Source organism: Rhinatrema bivittatum, chromosome 4 (assembly GCF_901001135.1).
Source record: "Rhinatrema bivittatum chromosome 4, aRhiBiv1.1, whole genome shotgun sequence".
Classification (NCBI taxonomy): domain Eukaryota; kingdom Metazoa; phylum Chordata; class Amphibia; order Gymnophiona; family Rhinatrematidae; genus Rhinatrema; species Rhinatrema bivittatum.
The window spans coordinates 408,463,460-408,481,106 of record NC_042618.1 but is presented as its reverse complement, the minus strand read 5'-3'; the positions used below and the strand labels follow the sequence as shown (position 1 = coordinate 408,481,106).

At 47.6% G+C, this 17,647-nt stretch overlaps 1 protein-coding gene across 5 annotated transcripts in view; it reads right to left on the bottom strand.

The window, feature by feature from the left end:
• Positions 1-17,647, bottom strand: part of PLXNB1 (plexin B1) — a 176,494-nt gene that overhangs the window by 64,925 nt on the left and 93,922 nt on the right. For all 5 annotated transcript variants that reach the window (XM_029601112.1, XM_029601113.1, XM_029601115.1 and 2 more), the window contains 8 exons: positions 15,078-15,260; positions 12,807-12,935; positions 10,445-10,545; positions 9,953-10,085; positions 6,475-6,631; positions 5,656-5,764; positions 5,432-5,540; positions 300-1,187 (listed from right to left, as the gene is read on the bottom strand). In XM_029601112.1, coding sequence (XP_029456972.1) covers positions 300-1,187; positions 5,432-5,540; positions 5,656-5,764; positions 6,475-6,631; positions 9,953-10,085; positions 10,445-10,545; positions 12,807-12,935; positions 15,078-15,260 — 1,809 coding nt within the window. The remainder of the gene's footprint in view (positions 1-299; positions 1,188-5,431; positions 5,541-5,655; positions 5,765-6,474; positions 6,632-9,952; positions 10,086-10,444; positions 10,546-12,806; positions 12,936-15,077; positions 15,261-17,647) is intronic.

The window sequence follows — 17,647 nt, the reverse complement described above, 5'->3', positions numbered from 1 at the left end:
CCCCTTAATCCATTAGTGGAGATAAACTCCCCTAGACTTTGAAATGTATTTTAAAAATACCACAGCTTTTACTGCAGTCTCTTGTGACATCACATCATATGCCAGTGTTTCCAGGTGCAGAGGTAGCTAGGGGACAGCGGTTTTCCATGGTATTACCAAAATAAGAGAAGATCCCAGCTGTCACAGGGCCTGCTCTTCTTTCATTTAGACACAAGCTTTGGTTTACCTCAGCCCAGACTTCAGATGAAGTTTAAAAGCAAAGGACGACCTTACAGTTAAAGTGAAGAACAGGTTCTTACCAGCTCATAGAATCCCGGAGCATCGTACTGGTAATCTAGCACAGGGTGGTCACTTCTGGAAAAACTGGACGAAACTCCATCCAAGTCCCCATCGCCTGAGAGGAGAGTGGAAGCTGAGAAGGGCGACGTGTCGTTCTCCGACAGCGGGGACTCTACCCAATCGTCGGCGTCCTTTATATCCATGGCCTCTCGGGACAGCCAATCAGGGAGGACTGTCGGTGGAAGCTCTGAGGCAGGAAGCTCCGACCCCAGGTCCTCTGGAAGCTCGGACGAAGAGGGGGCACTGGGAGTCTGGTTGGAAAACTGAACCGATGAGGAAGAAGAGGGACTTACTGCATTTTCTGCTGCTGCAGAACTCCTGGAAGACCACGTGGCGTCGTCCTCAGCCGAACTTGTTACCGAAGAGGCCTGCGGCTGCAGAGAATTGGGAACGGCTGTGGTCGGTGGCTCAGTGACCCAAAACTCCTTCCCCGTGCTCGGCTGGGATGTTAAGGGAATTAAGTCACCTGCAATCTCAGACTGGTTGGTGGCGATTTCCATAAATTCGGTAGTTGCATTTGTTACGGGCAGGGTTGCAATTTCTTCTGTGGGTGGCTCAGTGGTTATCACATCTTTGGGAGTTGGAGTTGTTGGGAGAGCTGTGGTGGGAGGAACAGGTGATGGGTCATTTGGTGCTTCCGTGGGTATGACCACAGTAGTAGGTGCTGTGCTAGGCAGGGTAGCGGTGGTGGTGGTGGCGGCGGCGGCAGTGGCAGTGGTCACGCTGGCGATGGTAGGCAGGCCTGCGGTGGTGTTCAACGGAGAAGCACTGCTCAATGGCAGGGAAGTGGAAACATTTCCGTCAGAAATGACAGGAGGAACAGATGGGCCCAAGACTGGAATCTGTGCCTGGGTGAGAACATAAAAGTAGGTTGGGGGGCAGAGGCGAGGAGAACGTGGAAAGAAGCAGGAAAGAGAGAACAGCAGAAGAAAGGAAAGAAAGGAAGAGGCAAAGAGAGAGATGGGAAGCAGAAAGATGACAGGAATGGGAGAAACAAGGTGGGAGGAGCAATAAAAAAACATAAGAAGTTAAGTGAGAATGGGAAGAAGGATAAACAGAAGAGAATGCACGAACTAAGCATATAGGGGTCATTTTAGGAACATAGAAACATGACAGCAGAAAAAGACCATTTGGCCCATCCATCCAATTAATTTGACATTATAATTCTCATCACTTCCTTAGAGATCCCCTGTATTTATCCCATGCTTTCTTAAATTCAGACACTGTTTTTGTCTCCACCACTTCCACCGGGAGGCTGTTCCACACATCCACAATCGTGCATAAATTCGATGGCAAAAAACCCCCACACATAAGTTTTCAAAGTGGACTCACGCACATGAAGTCCACTCTGAAAAAGATCCCCACCTAATCTGCCTGCACACACTTACTCCTGATGAAATGTGTGCAGAATGTTTGTGAGAAATGTATGCACATAAAGGTGAACTTTAAAAGCCCGATGCGTGCCTTAATTAGGGGATGCACGAATATGTTGGGCTCGCGTGTGCCGAACAGATTTTAAAAACCGCCTGGATACATGCGTCGGTGCTGCTGCACACACCTCTCGCAACCTCTAGAACAGGGGCGTGGGTGGGCGGGTTCTGGGTGAGGCACGGGCAGATAACTGAACCTGAAACTGGCACGTAAATACTTATGTGATCTGACGCGCGTCTTGGTCCCCTGCCACATAGCTTTACTGCTGCTATAAAAATAAAAAAAGAGCCATATCTGAGGGATGTAAAGGGTCTGGGGTAACCGGGAGGTGTACAGGTCATCAACCGGGGTGGGGGGAGGTCGTTAACTCGGCGAACTGGGAACAAAGAGGTAAAACTGGCAAATGCGTCGGCGCACGTCCCTTTTTAAATCCCACTTATGCAGAAGAAGCGGGATTTGTGCGCACAGGCAGGCACGGATTTAAAATTCTGTGCACGTGTGCGTGCGGCCATGCTATTTGATAACATGCACGCATATAAGTACGTACGTTATAAAATAGGCGTGCCCCGACAAATGCACGCACATGTGTGCCCGCGCGCCACTTTGAAAGTTACCGTCATCATTTTTAAAATCCAAAAATCTGCACGAAAGTCCAAACCCCTCCCAGTCACGCCCCGGCAACGCCTCCGGTCAGTTCAGGTACACTTACGTGCGGGTATGACAGATGCATATAATTTACCCTCCTATTGGGCAGTCAATGGTGCAAAACGTAATTTCTGTTCATAAAACACTGTTTTACCTGCAGAAGTCCCCCGGGAGGGTGGGGAGTACATGTATAACATCTTGCATAAATGAGAAAGCAAATATGTACATAAGTTGCACCAATTTTCAAAGGGAGCTTAGGCGCACAAGTCTGGTTTGAAAATTTTCCCACCAAAAACTGCCCGCCCACAACCCCACCCACTGTTTCTTGAAATTTTATGTGCAACCTTTTGAAAAGGCAAATGTACGCGCGTCAGTGCCAATCCCTCCCCAGCTGCGTCCCGGGGAACGCCTCGGCTCAGCCCAGGGTAACTCTGCACACATACAGGGGCAGATTTTCAAAGGGGTACGCGCGTAACCCCCAAAAGTCTGCCCCTTCCACCCCCTGCGCGCACCGAACCTATGTTGCATAGGCTCGGTGGCGTGTGCAAGCCCCTGGATGTGCGTAAGTCCCGGGGCTTTCCTGGGGGGGGGCGTGTCGAGGGCGTGTCGGGGGGATGTGGCCGCGGCCGGCGCGTCATTGGGGGCATTCCGGGGCATGGCCGCAGCCTCCGGACCAGCCCCGGACCGGAACATGGTGCGCCGGCAGCCATCCTGCACGCGCAAGTTACGCCTGCCTTGGGCAGGCGTAACTTTTGAAATAAAGGTAGGGGGCGGGTTAGTTAGGGGAAGGAAAGGGAAGGTGGGGGGTGCCGGAAAGAAAGTTCCCTCCGAGGCAACTCTGATTTCAGAGCAGCCTCGGAGGGAACGGAGGCAGGCTGCGCGGCTCAGCATGCGCAGGCTGCCGATTTTGCGCAGCCTTGCGCGCGCCGACCCTGGATTTTAAAAGATACGCGCATATCTATTAAAATCCGGCATACTCTTGTTTGCGACAGGTGCGCGAACAAAAGTACACGCTCGCGTACTTTTTAAAAATCTGCCCCACAGAACTTACCCGGGTATCGGGTGAGCAAATGCACAACAGGCCATTTCTGCAAGTAAAGCAACATTTGAAACCATGGAAATGCCTTTGAAAGTTACCATCATAGGGGCCAATTTTCAAATGATTATTTTTTTAAACCTTGAAAAATATTTTATTTATTTGCTACATCAGAAATCCCCTGCATGTGATTTACAGTGCAGACAACATATTGCCCCCATAGGTGGTGAGTGAAGCAGTATGATGAAAATGACCTATTTGCACCTTCAGTTAAAAAGCGTCCAAAATTCTTCCAATGTTCAAGAAAAAGAGAATCTTGCAAGGAGTTTTGTTTCTGGAAGACCTCAGCAGGAAACTTTCCTATGGTAGTGTCTCCAGTACAGAACAAGGAGCTGCTAGAGGGCTTCCTTGGTTTCATTTGCCTTTCTCAGAATTCAGTTTCTTTCACTTTCTTCCACAGTCTATCACCATTAGAATTATCAGCTGGCCCCCACGTTCACCTGACAGGGTTAATCCAGTCCAGGGTTTGCCCCATTGCATGCAGAGACCTGTAGTCTTACTTTCCATAGGGAATGCACTAGGAACATCAGAACTGCACGTCCTCACGTGCAATGGAGTTAATCCAGGACTGGATCAACCCTGTCGGGCAAATCTGGTGGGTAACTCTACCAGCTTGTGTGGGGGGTGGTGTTTCTGCTACTCCCACTTTGCCCGTCTCTTTATGACGAAAACCCTTTACCTTTCCCATGAAGTCTATGGCTGCTGGGAAGTAACAGTGACACGCTGATGGAACGGCAATGCTTTAAAGCTGTAATAATCCTTTATAGCTTCAAGCCTCTCGTACTTGCATTAAGCGCAAGATCCCAACGTTCACAGTCAGCACAAGATCGAGCTCAGCACCGCACAGGGCTGGATCAGGTCGCCTCTGCCTTTCGGGAGCTAGTTTCAATCTGCCCCGCACTGGGTGCTTTTCACCCATGGACTCTGCACCCAGTTTCAAAGAGAGAGTGCATGCAAACTTTCACTTTGAAACAATTCATGGGAAAAAATTACCCATGGACCTTTGCACCTGCTTTTCCGCAGGCACTTTATTTTGGGAAAACAACGTGTGTAGAATTGAAAATGTGATTGGTGTTTTATTTCCTCTGCTACCAGTGCACGTGTCGTGGAAACACACGCAGACTTTTGGCCATATTGGGGAGGCTCATTTATGCCAATAAATCCCTCTGCCATGGATAAATGGCTTTGAAAACCATTCTGTTTAAATTAGGGTGTCTAACAGAAAAGTCCTTTCATTTAGTACTGTGAACCCATTCAGAGCCCCTGATTGCATCTGCAATTATACAAAAGAGCAAAAGACAGCAATAATAGAAACAACCAAAGTCACAATGAACTCTAAGTCCAGTTATTGATGTGCATGCAAATTTCCTCTTACTCGTCAATCTGGCTGCCGAAGAGGCACTCTACCCACCCACAGAGTAAAGGGGTGATAGGACACATTCTGGGAGGAATCCCTCTCCCTGTGAAATCATCAGCCTTGGATTGCCACTGGACACAGATCCCATATCAATCATAAAAAGGAATTGCCACAGCTATAAAGCCAAACTCATAGCTCCTTTTCAGCTCTGTACCATCGTAGCAGAATAAGCTGACTCCCAGAGCAGAGGTGTACATGATTATACCACACCCAGCTCTGAAACGCAGTGGCAGAATTGCAAAGCTCACAGAAGGTCGTTCGGCTAACAGCACAATCGTGGACCTGTCAGAGGTAGAATCAGGAGAAGAGGGAAAGTAACAGGGGCAGGCAGAGCATGAGCGTGCACACCTCGGTGTTACAGCTTGGGGCATGTCACCCATTTTTATTCATGGCTTGGTTATGCTCCTTGCCTGACACTCTTTGACTCACAGTTGCTGCCTGGCATAATATAAATGGACACTAAAAGTCAGAAAAGGCTGGAATGGAATGCGCATGCAACGTACCATCTTATTATAAATGATAGCTCCCTCTTCACATGTGGCTTTGTGGGTGCAGAGATGCTGCTGGACACACCAGTTGCACCCCCAGTCGCTGCTCACGCATCCCTGGCACCTGAAGCAGTAACACGAGAGACCAGCCTGTGAGTGCCGCCATGCTCAAAGCAAGCCCTCTCAAACAGCAAAAGACTCTGCGTTGGGTCTGGCCGCAGCCAAGGAGATTCACTCACTGTGCTGTCCTGGAGAGCAGCGCCACCGCCGTGCAGTCATAAAACGTGAAGTCCACAGCGGCGATGATGATGTCGCTGAAACGCAGCAGCAGCTGCACCTTCGCGTGATCTGGAAAAGGGAAAGAGAATGGGTTGGCTCTCACAGCTCAGAGAGTGGTCTTCCCACGGCAGAGTGAGCTGGGACTGCCTGAGCCAAGAGAATGCCGAAGCCAGGGTGCAGGGCATCGGGTGGGTCTTTCCGTCGCACCTAAACTCATTCCACTTGTAAGGATCTGAAACAGTGCACTGGGACAAAGATCGCAGGTACTTTTTACCCAGTGACTTTGCCCCAGTTTTCAGAGGAGAGCGCGCACGGGTTTTCGCTCGGAAACCTGTCAGACATCTGTAGCTATATTTTGTGCAGGCATCTTTGTCATGGAATATAACTCATGTGGATAGTAAAATACAATCTCTGTACGTTGTTTTCCTCCTCCCGACCTAAATATGGGAATGTCTGCACTAAATCCCAGGAAGAGCCCAACCCAACCCTTTTTTTTTTTAATCTGGCTAAGTTTGTGTTTCCAAATTTGGCTGGCCTAAAGGGGCCACATTTTTAAACAAGCAGGCTAAAATCCAGTCTTAGGTAAATCTTTTGGACGTCAATTCCTTGCTTAATAAGTACTCTCAGCGATCCACTTAGGACATCATCTAAGTTTACTGAAATCGTGATAGCTCATCTGTGCAGACCTCATATCCCACTATGCACTAACGCCATTATATCATACAAGATCTGGTAATATTTCCTTGCGTCTCTTCGGCCCGCTGGATTTCTCAACTGACCTGCTCCTGGCTTTATTGTTGGGGCTTTGCTTGGATCGGGAGACGGACACATCGCTCCAGTGTCCGTCAGGACCGCTGGGCTCTCGTAATCTTCAAAGTAACAGGAGTAAGACTCTTCATCATTCAGGGCTGGCAAGGCTGAGATGGACAGGAATATCTGCCAAGGCAACATCAGGACAGGAAGATCAGAGAAGAGAAACCACATGGATAAAAAAAACTTCGGGCAGGCACCTGCAGCGCAGGCAGAGAAGAAGAGCGTTCGGAGGAAAGAAAGAGAGAGGCAGAACAGGGAAGGGACGCGATGGGAAGAGGAAGAGGGCAGCACAGACCAGCGAAGGAGGGGAGAGGGCTAGAGGTGCAGAGCAGAGGTTCCAGGCTCTTAACAGGCCGATGCTTTATCACGCGCGGTGAGACGGGCGCTCGTATTCGGCCCCCGTTTTCCTAACGCACGCGCACCCACCTCTCCTGGGCGCCCGACGCTACATTTAAATGAGCAGCCGCGTTACAAAGGACGTGCTAGGTAGAAATTTTGGCGACCCTTTTAACGCGGCTGCTCATTTAAATATAGCATCGAGCGCCCGGGAGTTGTGGATATGCGCCTGTCAGGAAAATGGGCGAGCTACATGAGCGCCTGTTTTCTCACTCCGCAGCTGATTTACACGCACAATATAATCGCCTTGGAGCGTATATATTGTGCGTGTACGTGAGCCCAGAAATTTATTTTTTGATTACCAGCTCATTAATTTTTCCTTTAAATTTCATCACCGCAAGCAGTAGATCTTAGTATCGCAACAATACTAAATAGGGGAAACCAAAGATGCTAATCCCCTTTTTGCATCGGGTGTTAGTCTAGCACGTCCAAAATGCACGTCCATCCTCACGTTAACATCTGTGCCAGGCAGTGCCCACTTCATTGCATCGGCCCCTCAGTCTGAAGGGTTTGTTCTCAACATCTCTTCACTATTGAAAAATGCAAAACGGTGTTGAAGAGAATCAGCCATAACACAGAAGCACATAAACGGGGTACAAACTCTGAGGAATTCCAATGTAAGGAGAAGGCGATCAACAAAACAATATCCGCACACCTCATGAACATGTAAAGCACAATGCACTGCCCACAGCACTGTCCGCTCACTCAAGCATTACCCACTCAATCAGTGTCCACTCACGTCAGGAATGCTGAGTCATGCAGTGTCTTTTCATTCAGGCAGTGCCCACTCAAGTATTCAGTGCTCCCTCATTCCATCAATGCTGAGTCATACAGTGACCATTCAGGCAGTGCCCACTCAGTCATTTAGTGCCCACTCACTCCAGCAGTGCTGAGTCATACAGTGCCTATTCATTCTGGTAGTGCCCCTTTCAAGTATTTAGTGCCCACTCGCTCCATCAATGCTGAGTCATACCTTGCCTATTCATTCAGGCACTGCCCATTCAAGTATTCAGTGCCCACTCATTCCAGCAGTGCTGAGTCATGCAGTCACTATTCATCAGTGAGTGCCCACTCACTCCTGTGTGTGAGATGAATCAAATACAAGAACAAGGCTCAACAAAAGAAATCCCTTAGTGTTTTGGTAGCATCCTGGGCGCTCAGCGGGTTTTTGTGTTTGATCTGCATGAATGAATGTGCACCGGCTCATATGCTATTACCCAATCTCATTAAAGGAGAAACAGTGACTATGCTGAAAGCCACCTGCAGGGAGTCCTGTCACCTGCATTAGTTAAATCATCCTTACATACTGTAAACAAATATTCAGGGACTGGCCAATATTCTCAACTGATTTTAGTCCCCCAGGGATTTAAGATGCATTTGAAATATGGATGTTTTTTTAAAGAAAACGAAAAATGTATTTATGTATTTATTTATTTTATTTAGAATTTTTTAATATACCGATGCTCAAGATAAATATCTTATCGTACTGGTTTACAGCATAACAGGGGATAACCAAACGAGTAGGAGGAAATGTGATGAAATACCCACACACACCCCAGAAATCGGAGGGGGGGAAGGGGAACTGTTATTTGTTTGGAAAATCACCTAAAAAAAAAACCCCTAAAAAGCTGCCCAAAAATTAAAACGTATTCCCGCCACCCTTCAGGCTTTCCTCATTAAGTATCCCCTGTCTGCCAGAGTGATCTTAGCTGTTGCTGGGGTCTTCCACCTTGAAGAGGGGCAGGCATGATCTCTCGTCGCTCCACCCCCCCCCCCCCCCCCCCCCCGAATCCCAGTTAGGAAATAGTGCCCGCCATCCCCGAGGCCAGTATCAGTTTGAGTTCGGCTTTCTTCTAATCAGGACCCTGCACGGCAGGAGTGACCGTAGATCACTCCTGCCCATTTCTACTCGGCACATTGGCAGACCCCGGTGAGGGGTAAGGTGCCAATGTGAGAACTTTATGGGGATGAGCTGGGGGGGAGTTCATTTACATTTTTTGGTGCTGGGGGGCAGTTTCTTTCTGGGTTTTTTTTTGTTTCATGCATTTTTTTTTTTAAATATGGAGGTCCTTATTCAAAAGCATTTAGCCTGTTAACTCAAAAGTTAGCTGGCATATATCCAGTTAAATTCTAGCCGCCTAATAAGTTAGGCGGCTAGAATTTAGCTGGCTAAGTTAAAGGCGCTCCAGGATCCAACTGGGAGGAGTTGAGTTAGCCCGAGGACATACCTGGCTAAGTCTGGGTATGTCATTGGGGTCAAAGAGCTGTCCCAAACTTAGGTGGCTCTAGTTAACCGGCTAACTTTAATATAACCCACTATATTCAATAATGCGGTTTTCATTACTGAATATACCTCCAAAGTTAGCGAGATAAGTTTATCCGGCTATCTTTGCCAGCCAGACTGTGTCTGAATATGGACCACTTAACGTTCATTTCTGTTCAGTAAGTGAAACCCATTGAAATAAACACTAAACAAAGTGAAACCCAAATTTAAAAAAAACTATATTAAAACATAAAAAATATTTAAAAATTTCCCTGCACTCCCCCTAATTCCATATTATTTATACACAGACACAATAATCTTCATATAATTTTTTTAAAATAGTCATAGCCTGGGATGTACACAGAAAACACTTTTGTTTCATTTTGTGAACAGGCGCTGGTTGTGTGGTTGGCCAGGCACACCCTCCTCTATGACGTGCCTTCACTGCCTCTCTATGGCTGGCAAGGGACAGCCATGCTAACAGCAGCCTTTTTATCTGCCTCCCTAGGCCTGTGGGCCTGACAGAGAGGAGGTTCCGAACCATGGTCTTAGGGGAGTTGTCTCTGCTGACAGCCAACTGAGGCCACTGACTTATTTCACAGAGACCACTAAATGGATTTCAGATAGTGAGAACTATTGGTCACAGCGAACCTGAGCCAGATTTGAACAGGCAATCTGCAGGTGAAAGGCCCTGTATCCCTGTGCCAGTTCATGAAGGCTCTCAATCCTCTCCAAGTATTTGTGTAAAGAATCTAGATTTTCCCAGCCTGCCCAGAGTTCTTTACATTTCTTTTCTCCTCCCTGCTGATATTAGATGGAAACAGTGAGTGGACAGCCAGGCACTGCTGGTCAATATCATAGCTCCACAGCCACTGGTCATTCGCACTGGATCTCGAGCACTCAGATCGTCGATTACACCTGCGGGAAAAATAGAGAAAGGATCACGACTCTGTTCAAAGTCAAAACTGCCTTGAACGTTAAAGATCTGACACAGAGCCAACAGCCCCCTAAATACTGTAACAATATCTAACCGCACGGCATTTCCTACTTCTGCTGCACCATCCCTGCACCATGGCCTTCTTCAGTTCCTCAAATATAATAGGGGAAGCAGAGGGAAACAAAACTCACTGCCGGGAAGACTCGTTAAGGGACTGTGTGCATCTACGTCACCGTCCCTGGAAAAGGCAATGGGCATCTCTCCCCTGAAGGATTTAGACGAGGCTAAGGTAGGAAAGCTGGTAAACGTTACTGGAAGGATGAGGACTCCGCCGTCTCACCTGCCCTGGAGGACGCACCAGCCACAGTACGGATCCCTCCCCGAGAGGCACGATGCGCAGTCCGTGTGCCGTGAGCACTCTGCCACCGGCACCTTCACCAGCTGCCGGACAGAGAGAGAGGACAAGCTGTTCAGAGGCACCATTTGAATCAAATCAAAACCATCCCACACACCCCTGCCTTCACTCTCCTCCCCTGCTTCGTGCTGAATCCTCTTTTAATGCCGGGTCTGCCTCATTCTTCAGTTTCCTAAAGCAAGATGTCCTCCGAGAGAAAGCAACATTTTTTTTAAACTTCTTCCTTCAACGAACTCGTCCCCCCTCACCCGCCTCCTGCGGATGTTCAGGGTGATGTTAAGTGTAACAGGAGGGCGGTGGGTTAAAGGGAAGCGTCAGCTCTAATGTTCCTGATTTATTCAGAGGAACTTTCCAGTTGAGTAAAGCATTAGCCGCACCCAAAGAAGTGAGCCCCCTGTGCCAGTCAGAAGTTGGGGCAGGCGTTACACAGATATTAGCGAAGCGCAGCCAGTTAGGTGCTCTACTGAACATAGCCGGATAAAGTCCTAAAACGTCCCTGGCTATTTCTAGGACTGCTTACCAGCTAACTGAACTCAACCTCAGAATGCCTCCAACTCATCCAGTTAACTTTTCAGCTAAACAGCGGGATAAACTGGAGCCATTCAGAGTGACAGGAAATTTAAGATACACAGTTTGTCCCTCTGAATATTGACCTCCATAAGTTAGAAATGTGGTCTTAGGATGAAAAGGAGTCAATGTAACTGGCACAACAAAAAGCCTGCACTCATGCATTGCTAAATCTTTGTAACTATTCTCTGGCTACTGCAAGTAGCCCCTCACTAACAGCGTTTGCCCTTGATGGCCACAGGCCTGGTGTGCCAGTACGTTTGCCAGTGGTCTCAATAGATCCTGCCCCTGTTGTGAGGTCAGTGCAAGGGGGCGTGTTAAGGAGATGTGCCGCTCCCCAGTGGGAGGGGTTTGGAGTCTGAATGGTGCGGGGGGAGTTATGCATTAGGGGCTCCAGGAGTTGGAGTCCGTGGTACCTATCTCTCTGCAGAATGGTGCCGGTGGGTCTAACGCCTTGGCAGGGAAGGATCCAGGAAGAAAGTGAAGCTGTTCCTGCCCAGGAAAGGTAACTAGAGCCCAGGGACAGGGCTGGCCAGGGCTCACAGGGAGAGAAGTGAAAGCCTGGGATACTAGTGATCGCAAACCCAAAGAAGTCTTGGGAGGAGAGAGGAAACAGGAAACCTCTCTCCACACTAAAGGAACTGTTTGGCGAAGTGGTGTCACAGAGGACTGGTCTTCACTGGAAGTTCTTGGACAGAGAAGGCTACCCACCAGAGGAGAGATTCTGCGGACTTCCTATCTGACATAGGCATTCAGTCAGAAGCCCATCCCAGTGCAGGAATTTGGGGGAGGGTAAAGGTGGCTACCTAGCCTAACGAAAAGGTACTGGGGAAAGACCCAGGGGAGGAAGGCTCCCTACATCAGAGAGCAGCCCTATTTGAGAGAGGGTGGATTTTTGTACCAGTTGGGACTTGTTGGCCATGCGGTGCATGACTCACTAGTGTACCAGTAATTTTTTTTTTTTGAGCTTTGGTTTACCCATCTTCAGTGCCAGCGAAAGAACTTTTATTTTTGAACAACAAACTCTGGAGTCATTGTGGTAATTTTAGTGTCAGCTGGACTGATGAGTGGAGGAGCCCAGTAAAATGACACCCTAAGGGACTTGAAAAGGAGAATCTTTTCCTTCCTGTGCGTGATCTCCCAAGAAATCATGGGGCCTACTCTGCTCTGTGAGCCCCTGGATCCAAGGTCCGTGTCATGATTGGGGCAGGAGCTGCACTACCAAGAATGATAGAGAATTAATGAGGGGGACAACAAAAAACTGACTTTGATAAAATCGGATATCCTACAAGTGATCAAGCTTCTACCTCTGGGAGCTGCGACATATCCTTAGTATTGTGGACCAGAATAAATGGGCAGACTGGGGGGGGGGGGGGGGCAATTAGAGGACAAAAGCAGATAAAACTACATTACTATTTTAATTTCACACCCATAACTATGAAAATCAATAACATGGCAGCCTGGACTGTGTATTTCCAAGTATCTCAGAGGCACATATTAAAAAAAACCCACCGAGCAGGTATGTTATCCAGATAACTTTACGTGGATACCTTTATCCGGATATTCAGCAGAATTTATCCCTTTAGTCTGAACAATCACGGAAATATTTATTTATTTATTTATTTATTTATTCAACTTTATATACCGACTTTCAATTTAATAATGTTCAAAAACAGAGAAAGGACATCTTGTTTTTTACATTGCTGAAGTTCTCGCTCACCACTGATTTGGTCATGACATAGAGGTGCCTCTCTGGCTGGTCAAACAAAAGGTCCCCACACACTGCTGTGTTTGACAGGTCAGTTAAACGAGCATATTCATCAGCCTCTCCTGTTGCCCCAAGGTACACCTGCAAGAAGCAGAAGGAGAAAGGGAGGCGGAGAAGAGATATGGTGGATTATAGACATGATATTTTGTCTTAAAGCAGAAAGAAACAAACTGGAGTGGAATACATAAATACACAGGCCTTAGACAGAGGAAGTACTTGTTAACTCTGTACTGACATATTTTTATAATGATGCTGCCTACTGTTTTAGATTCCGAGAATACACTGTTTTCCTTGGTTGTGTTTTTTTCCCCAAACATTTTGCTCCTTGATATATGAGCACAATAGGTCACCAAATTTGTTGCTACCTCTCTTTTGTGACTGCATTTTTAAGATGCACCACCAAAGGATGTAGCACTGTGCCAGTCCGGTTTTCAGGAGATCCCTAATGAATATGCATGAGATATATTTGCATTAAACAACCTGGATGTTAGGCTTAGTGAATGCAAATACTTCTCATACATATTCATTACAGATCTCCTGAAAATCCAACTAAGGGGGTCCCAAGCATTGGTCTGAGAAAGTGTAATTCGAAATGTTGCCAGCAGAGGGTGCCATTGTCCATCCTTGAAAAAGTAAGAACGAGAAAGAAAGAGACAGAAAGAGAGAGAGAGAGAAAAGGTGGGGGAGGGGGGAGGTGCCACCAAGTCATAAACATAATGGGGCAAATTTGATTAAGCCACATAGCAGCAAGATATGCAAGTAGAAAAACCTGAGCAGATTTTCAAAGAGCAACCATCTGGATAATTTATCTTTGAAAACTGCCTAGAAGTGCCCAGGTTCAAACCTACCTGTGTACTTTACCCCTGCTATTTCTGCAGATGGGGGTTCCAGGAGAGAAATGAGGCACAAAGAGCAAATGTGGGGGCGTACTCTACTCCCCTGACCAAAACACATTCCCTGGAAGGCCCACTTGCAAAGAGGCTAACTAGAGCCACGTCGTGCAAAGATTTGGCCACACTTAGCCCTCGGCGATTTTCTCATGCAGGGGTCTAGCACACGACTCTGTGATTAGGCACCTGGATCCCTTCAGAAACGGTCCTTCCTCTGACCAGAGGCCATACTGAGCATCACCAGCCCAATCTGGACTTTATGATTCAGCGGGCAGGTGAGCAGAAAAGTTACCCAGATATTCAGCCGAGCCTAGCTGGGTGCATCTGCTGCTGAATACACTCAGATAACATTACCTGACTAAAGTTACCCTGCCACGTTTTGGATGGTGTTTTTCCCTGGCTAGACTTACCCAGCTGAATTTATCCAGCGGCGCTGGCAGGATACATTTTAGCCACAGCTTGCGGGACCTCCCCTGCTCTGCCTCTTGCTGTTCAGCTAAATTGTATGAAATGCTCTTCCCTCCTCAGTTACAACAAACTCAACACATCAGAACCAAAATGTATTGCTGTTTCGTAGAGCTTTATTTTTCAAATACCCCCAGCAAGGCTGACTCCTACACAGTTATCAAGTCTCTGAGGATGCTGTCTACTCAGCTGTAACTTAATTTAGTTTTAATAAAAGAATTTTAAAAGTCAAAAGGAGAAGGGGGATTAGAGAGAGAGAGAGAGAGAAAGGGAGAGAGAGAGGTCAGTGTGTTTGTGTGTTGGGGGGGGGGGGGGGGAGGCAGAGACAGAAAGGGAAATTCTCAACAAAAAGAGAACCCAGAACCCATTTTCTGGACGCTGCTGTGAAACCATCCCCTGACCATTCATCATGAACAAGGTCATGGCCCCAGTCTAGATGCTACTGCCTGACAGCTATCAGAGGCTTGCTGTAAAGTTATTCTACTTGTATAACATCCCAGAATGGTCATTGTCTGTTAATTACATTTATTGCAATCCACCTTGAGGCCACTTGTGGTAAAAGGCAGAATACCAAATGACTAGAAAGAAAAAAAAAATAACCACCAGCTGAGACAGACGTGCACACAAAGCAAAGCATCAACTAGGAGAGACTCTGTGAGAAAGGGATAGCCATGTGCAGGCATGAAAAACCTGGGCAAGAGACAGGTGGGGAGCAAAGGAGAGACGGAAAATCCTGAGATTGATCCAGTAAGATGCCTAAAGAAAAGGGGGGGGGGGGGGAGTGAACAAACTTTGTACAAGAATCCTCCTAGTGCCTTTCTTTTATCCAGTGAGTACCCACACTGCCCTTCATTCACCCCCCACGTACCTTGTGAAGGTGTCCTCTGCCATCCCCCAGGAAAGCCACCGTGTGTTCACCTTCTACATGCACAGCCACCGCCGTCAGGTGAGTGTCCAGTTTCTCCAAGACGGGAGTAGCTTCCAGAGGAACCTGACTGGCCATCGGGCTAGGGGTGTGGTCTGAGCCACAGGGATAAGCATCCAACGTGTCCTGGATGGGTGAAACGAGAGATTACAAGTTCACTGCTCCTATGGAGAAAACAAGTCAACAGCTCTCCAACCTGAGCAATGCTCCCTGATCATCATGAGGGGAAGAGTTACCCAGCTCCTTGAATCCCAGCCTTCAACACAAGTGCAATGAGAGGAGAGGAAGGCTCCATGCTCAGGACAGTGTTTATCAAAGATTCTTCAAAATTAAATCTAACTTAGGTCTGCTCAATAACAAAATGCATTACACATCAAATCCCAGACAACAAACTCAAGAAAAGAAAAAAATGTAATGCAAACAAGTCCTCCGGCCAATGAATTGCTCATTTCTTCAGCAGGAGACTTCTCAATGACATTGTCAAGCCCCTTCCCATCATCGCATTTATAAACTGAATGGAAAAAGGGTTTCAGAGAGGGGCTGAACTCTTTGTCTGGCCTGTTGGTGAGTGTTTTGTGCACAAAACGATGCCAGGTCACTGCCTCCAGACCACTTTCTGTCTCAGCGATGATCCTTTAACCACTACATCATTCACACTTACCCAAGTTATACTGTGGGTATGAGGGAGGTGATAGGGTAAGGGTTAATTGAGGCTTCAGGGCACTGTTCACTGCAGGCAGGCAGTGAATGATGAGTCTTTCATGCCTCCTATGCATTCTTCCTTTTCCTTTGGGACAAATTGGACACTGTTCGGGACTTCCTTAGAATGCACTTTTCCCAGCATTTCCTTTTGGAATTGGAGAGGAATGGGAAGGTTTGCAGATCACTAGAATCAGTTATGCTTAATTGACCAGTTTGCACTAGAATTGCTCCATAAAGTGAATGATACTTGAAAACACAGGAACTATCCTGCCCTCAGAAACCATTCCAGGGTTGTAACGATGACAGTGTTGCCTCCGATGGCTTCGCCCCGTTTGCCTCACCTTGTTCACGGCTCCTCCCGCTTCACTTGGGAAAATGGCTACCGCCGCGTCTACAAGCCGCCTTCTCCAGCGTCCCCGGAAAGGCTATGGTGCTGCCTCCCGCTATGCTCCTCCCAAGGCCCTACTAGGGTGCACGCACGCACGCTACCCATGTCTTTATTCCAGCATTGGCGCAAACCTCGGGGTCATCCCCTCAAGTGACGTCACGCCATCCGGGTATATAGCCTGTACTTTGTTGCTAACTAATTGAGTTAGCAAAGGATTGGTTTTGGCCGGTCTTAGCTACTCTGCCGCTTCTGTGCTGCTGCTGGAAGCTCTCTCTCTGCCCTTCGGGGTATTGACTAACCTGGGTACCCTCTCCTCGGGGGCCCTCTGCTTTATTTCAGGTGCCTTACAGGGATCAGATACTCGCCCCTTGAGGGCCTGCTCTCCCTGCCTCGGTGCCGCTACCACCTACTTCAGCCTGGTGGAATCACCTACCTACAGCTACCATCTAGTGAGTAATCTAACTCTCAGTCTGTCTCATCTACAGCATTTCCTTGCTGGGAAACCTACATCGGAAGTTCCCTATACCAACGGGGTGAGAAGGGTTCCCTCTGCCGAGGGTCCCGAGACTGCTACATCCAGACTACCTCACTACTGCCACCTCTGTGTTTGTGTGTCCTGAGTCTAGCCCAGTACTGTGGTTCCCCACGGGGCCCCTCCCCGTGGGCGTGGTCATCTGCCACAGTACCCAAGAATCCACCCAAACACCGCTAAACCCTAACAGACAGAGAGGATACCCTTGGATAAAGAGTAGAGAGCAGACGAAGTCAATTCCAGAGCAAGGGGCAAATTTCTAAGCCAAGAGTACAGCGCACAACAATCCCAGAGAATGGACTGGACGTTGCCTGGCGGTGGAGGAAATGCTTACTGTTGCCTCCGTGTATTCTTTCAAAACATTATATAATTATTCAATTGATTTTTTTTTTAATTTTCAAATGAAGAAAGCATGAAAAAATTATTTTAGGATGCTTTCTACATTTGTTAAAGGACCAAAAAAAAAAAACCACCAAGCAGCCCTGCTCCTTGCCAGTATAGTGGGATGCCCATGTTTTCACAGACTCCTTGAAACATGGACCTTCTGTTTTCCAGAGGGAATGAGATAGAGGTGAAGATGAATGAATTATGAAACAAAGATGTGATCTGGAACACTGTACCTATGGCAGATTAGCTGAGCGACTGGTCTTGGATCTCAGGTGGCTTCCAGCTCATTCATCTCACTGGTCATTTAGGGGTAAAATTTCAAATGAGCCATGAGCAGGATAAGATATCTGGTTAATTTGAGTTCATTATCAGCTAGGTTTTTCGGCTAAAAATTCACCTAAATCTAACAGGTCAAAATTTAACCAGTTAGAATTTAGGTCTGCTGGTTCTTTTTTTTGCTCAGAGTTGACCAGATAAGCTTAGGTAGGGCCCGCGGCGAGATGA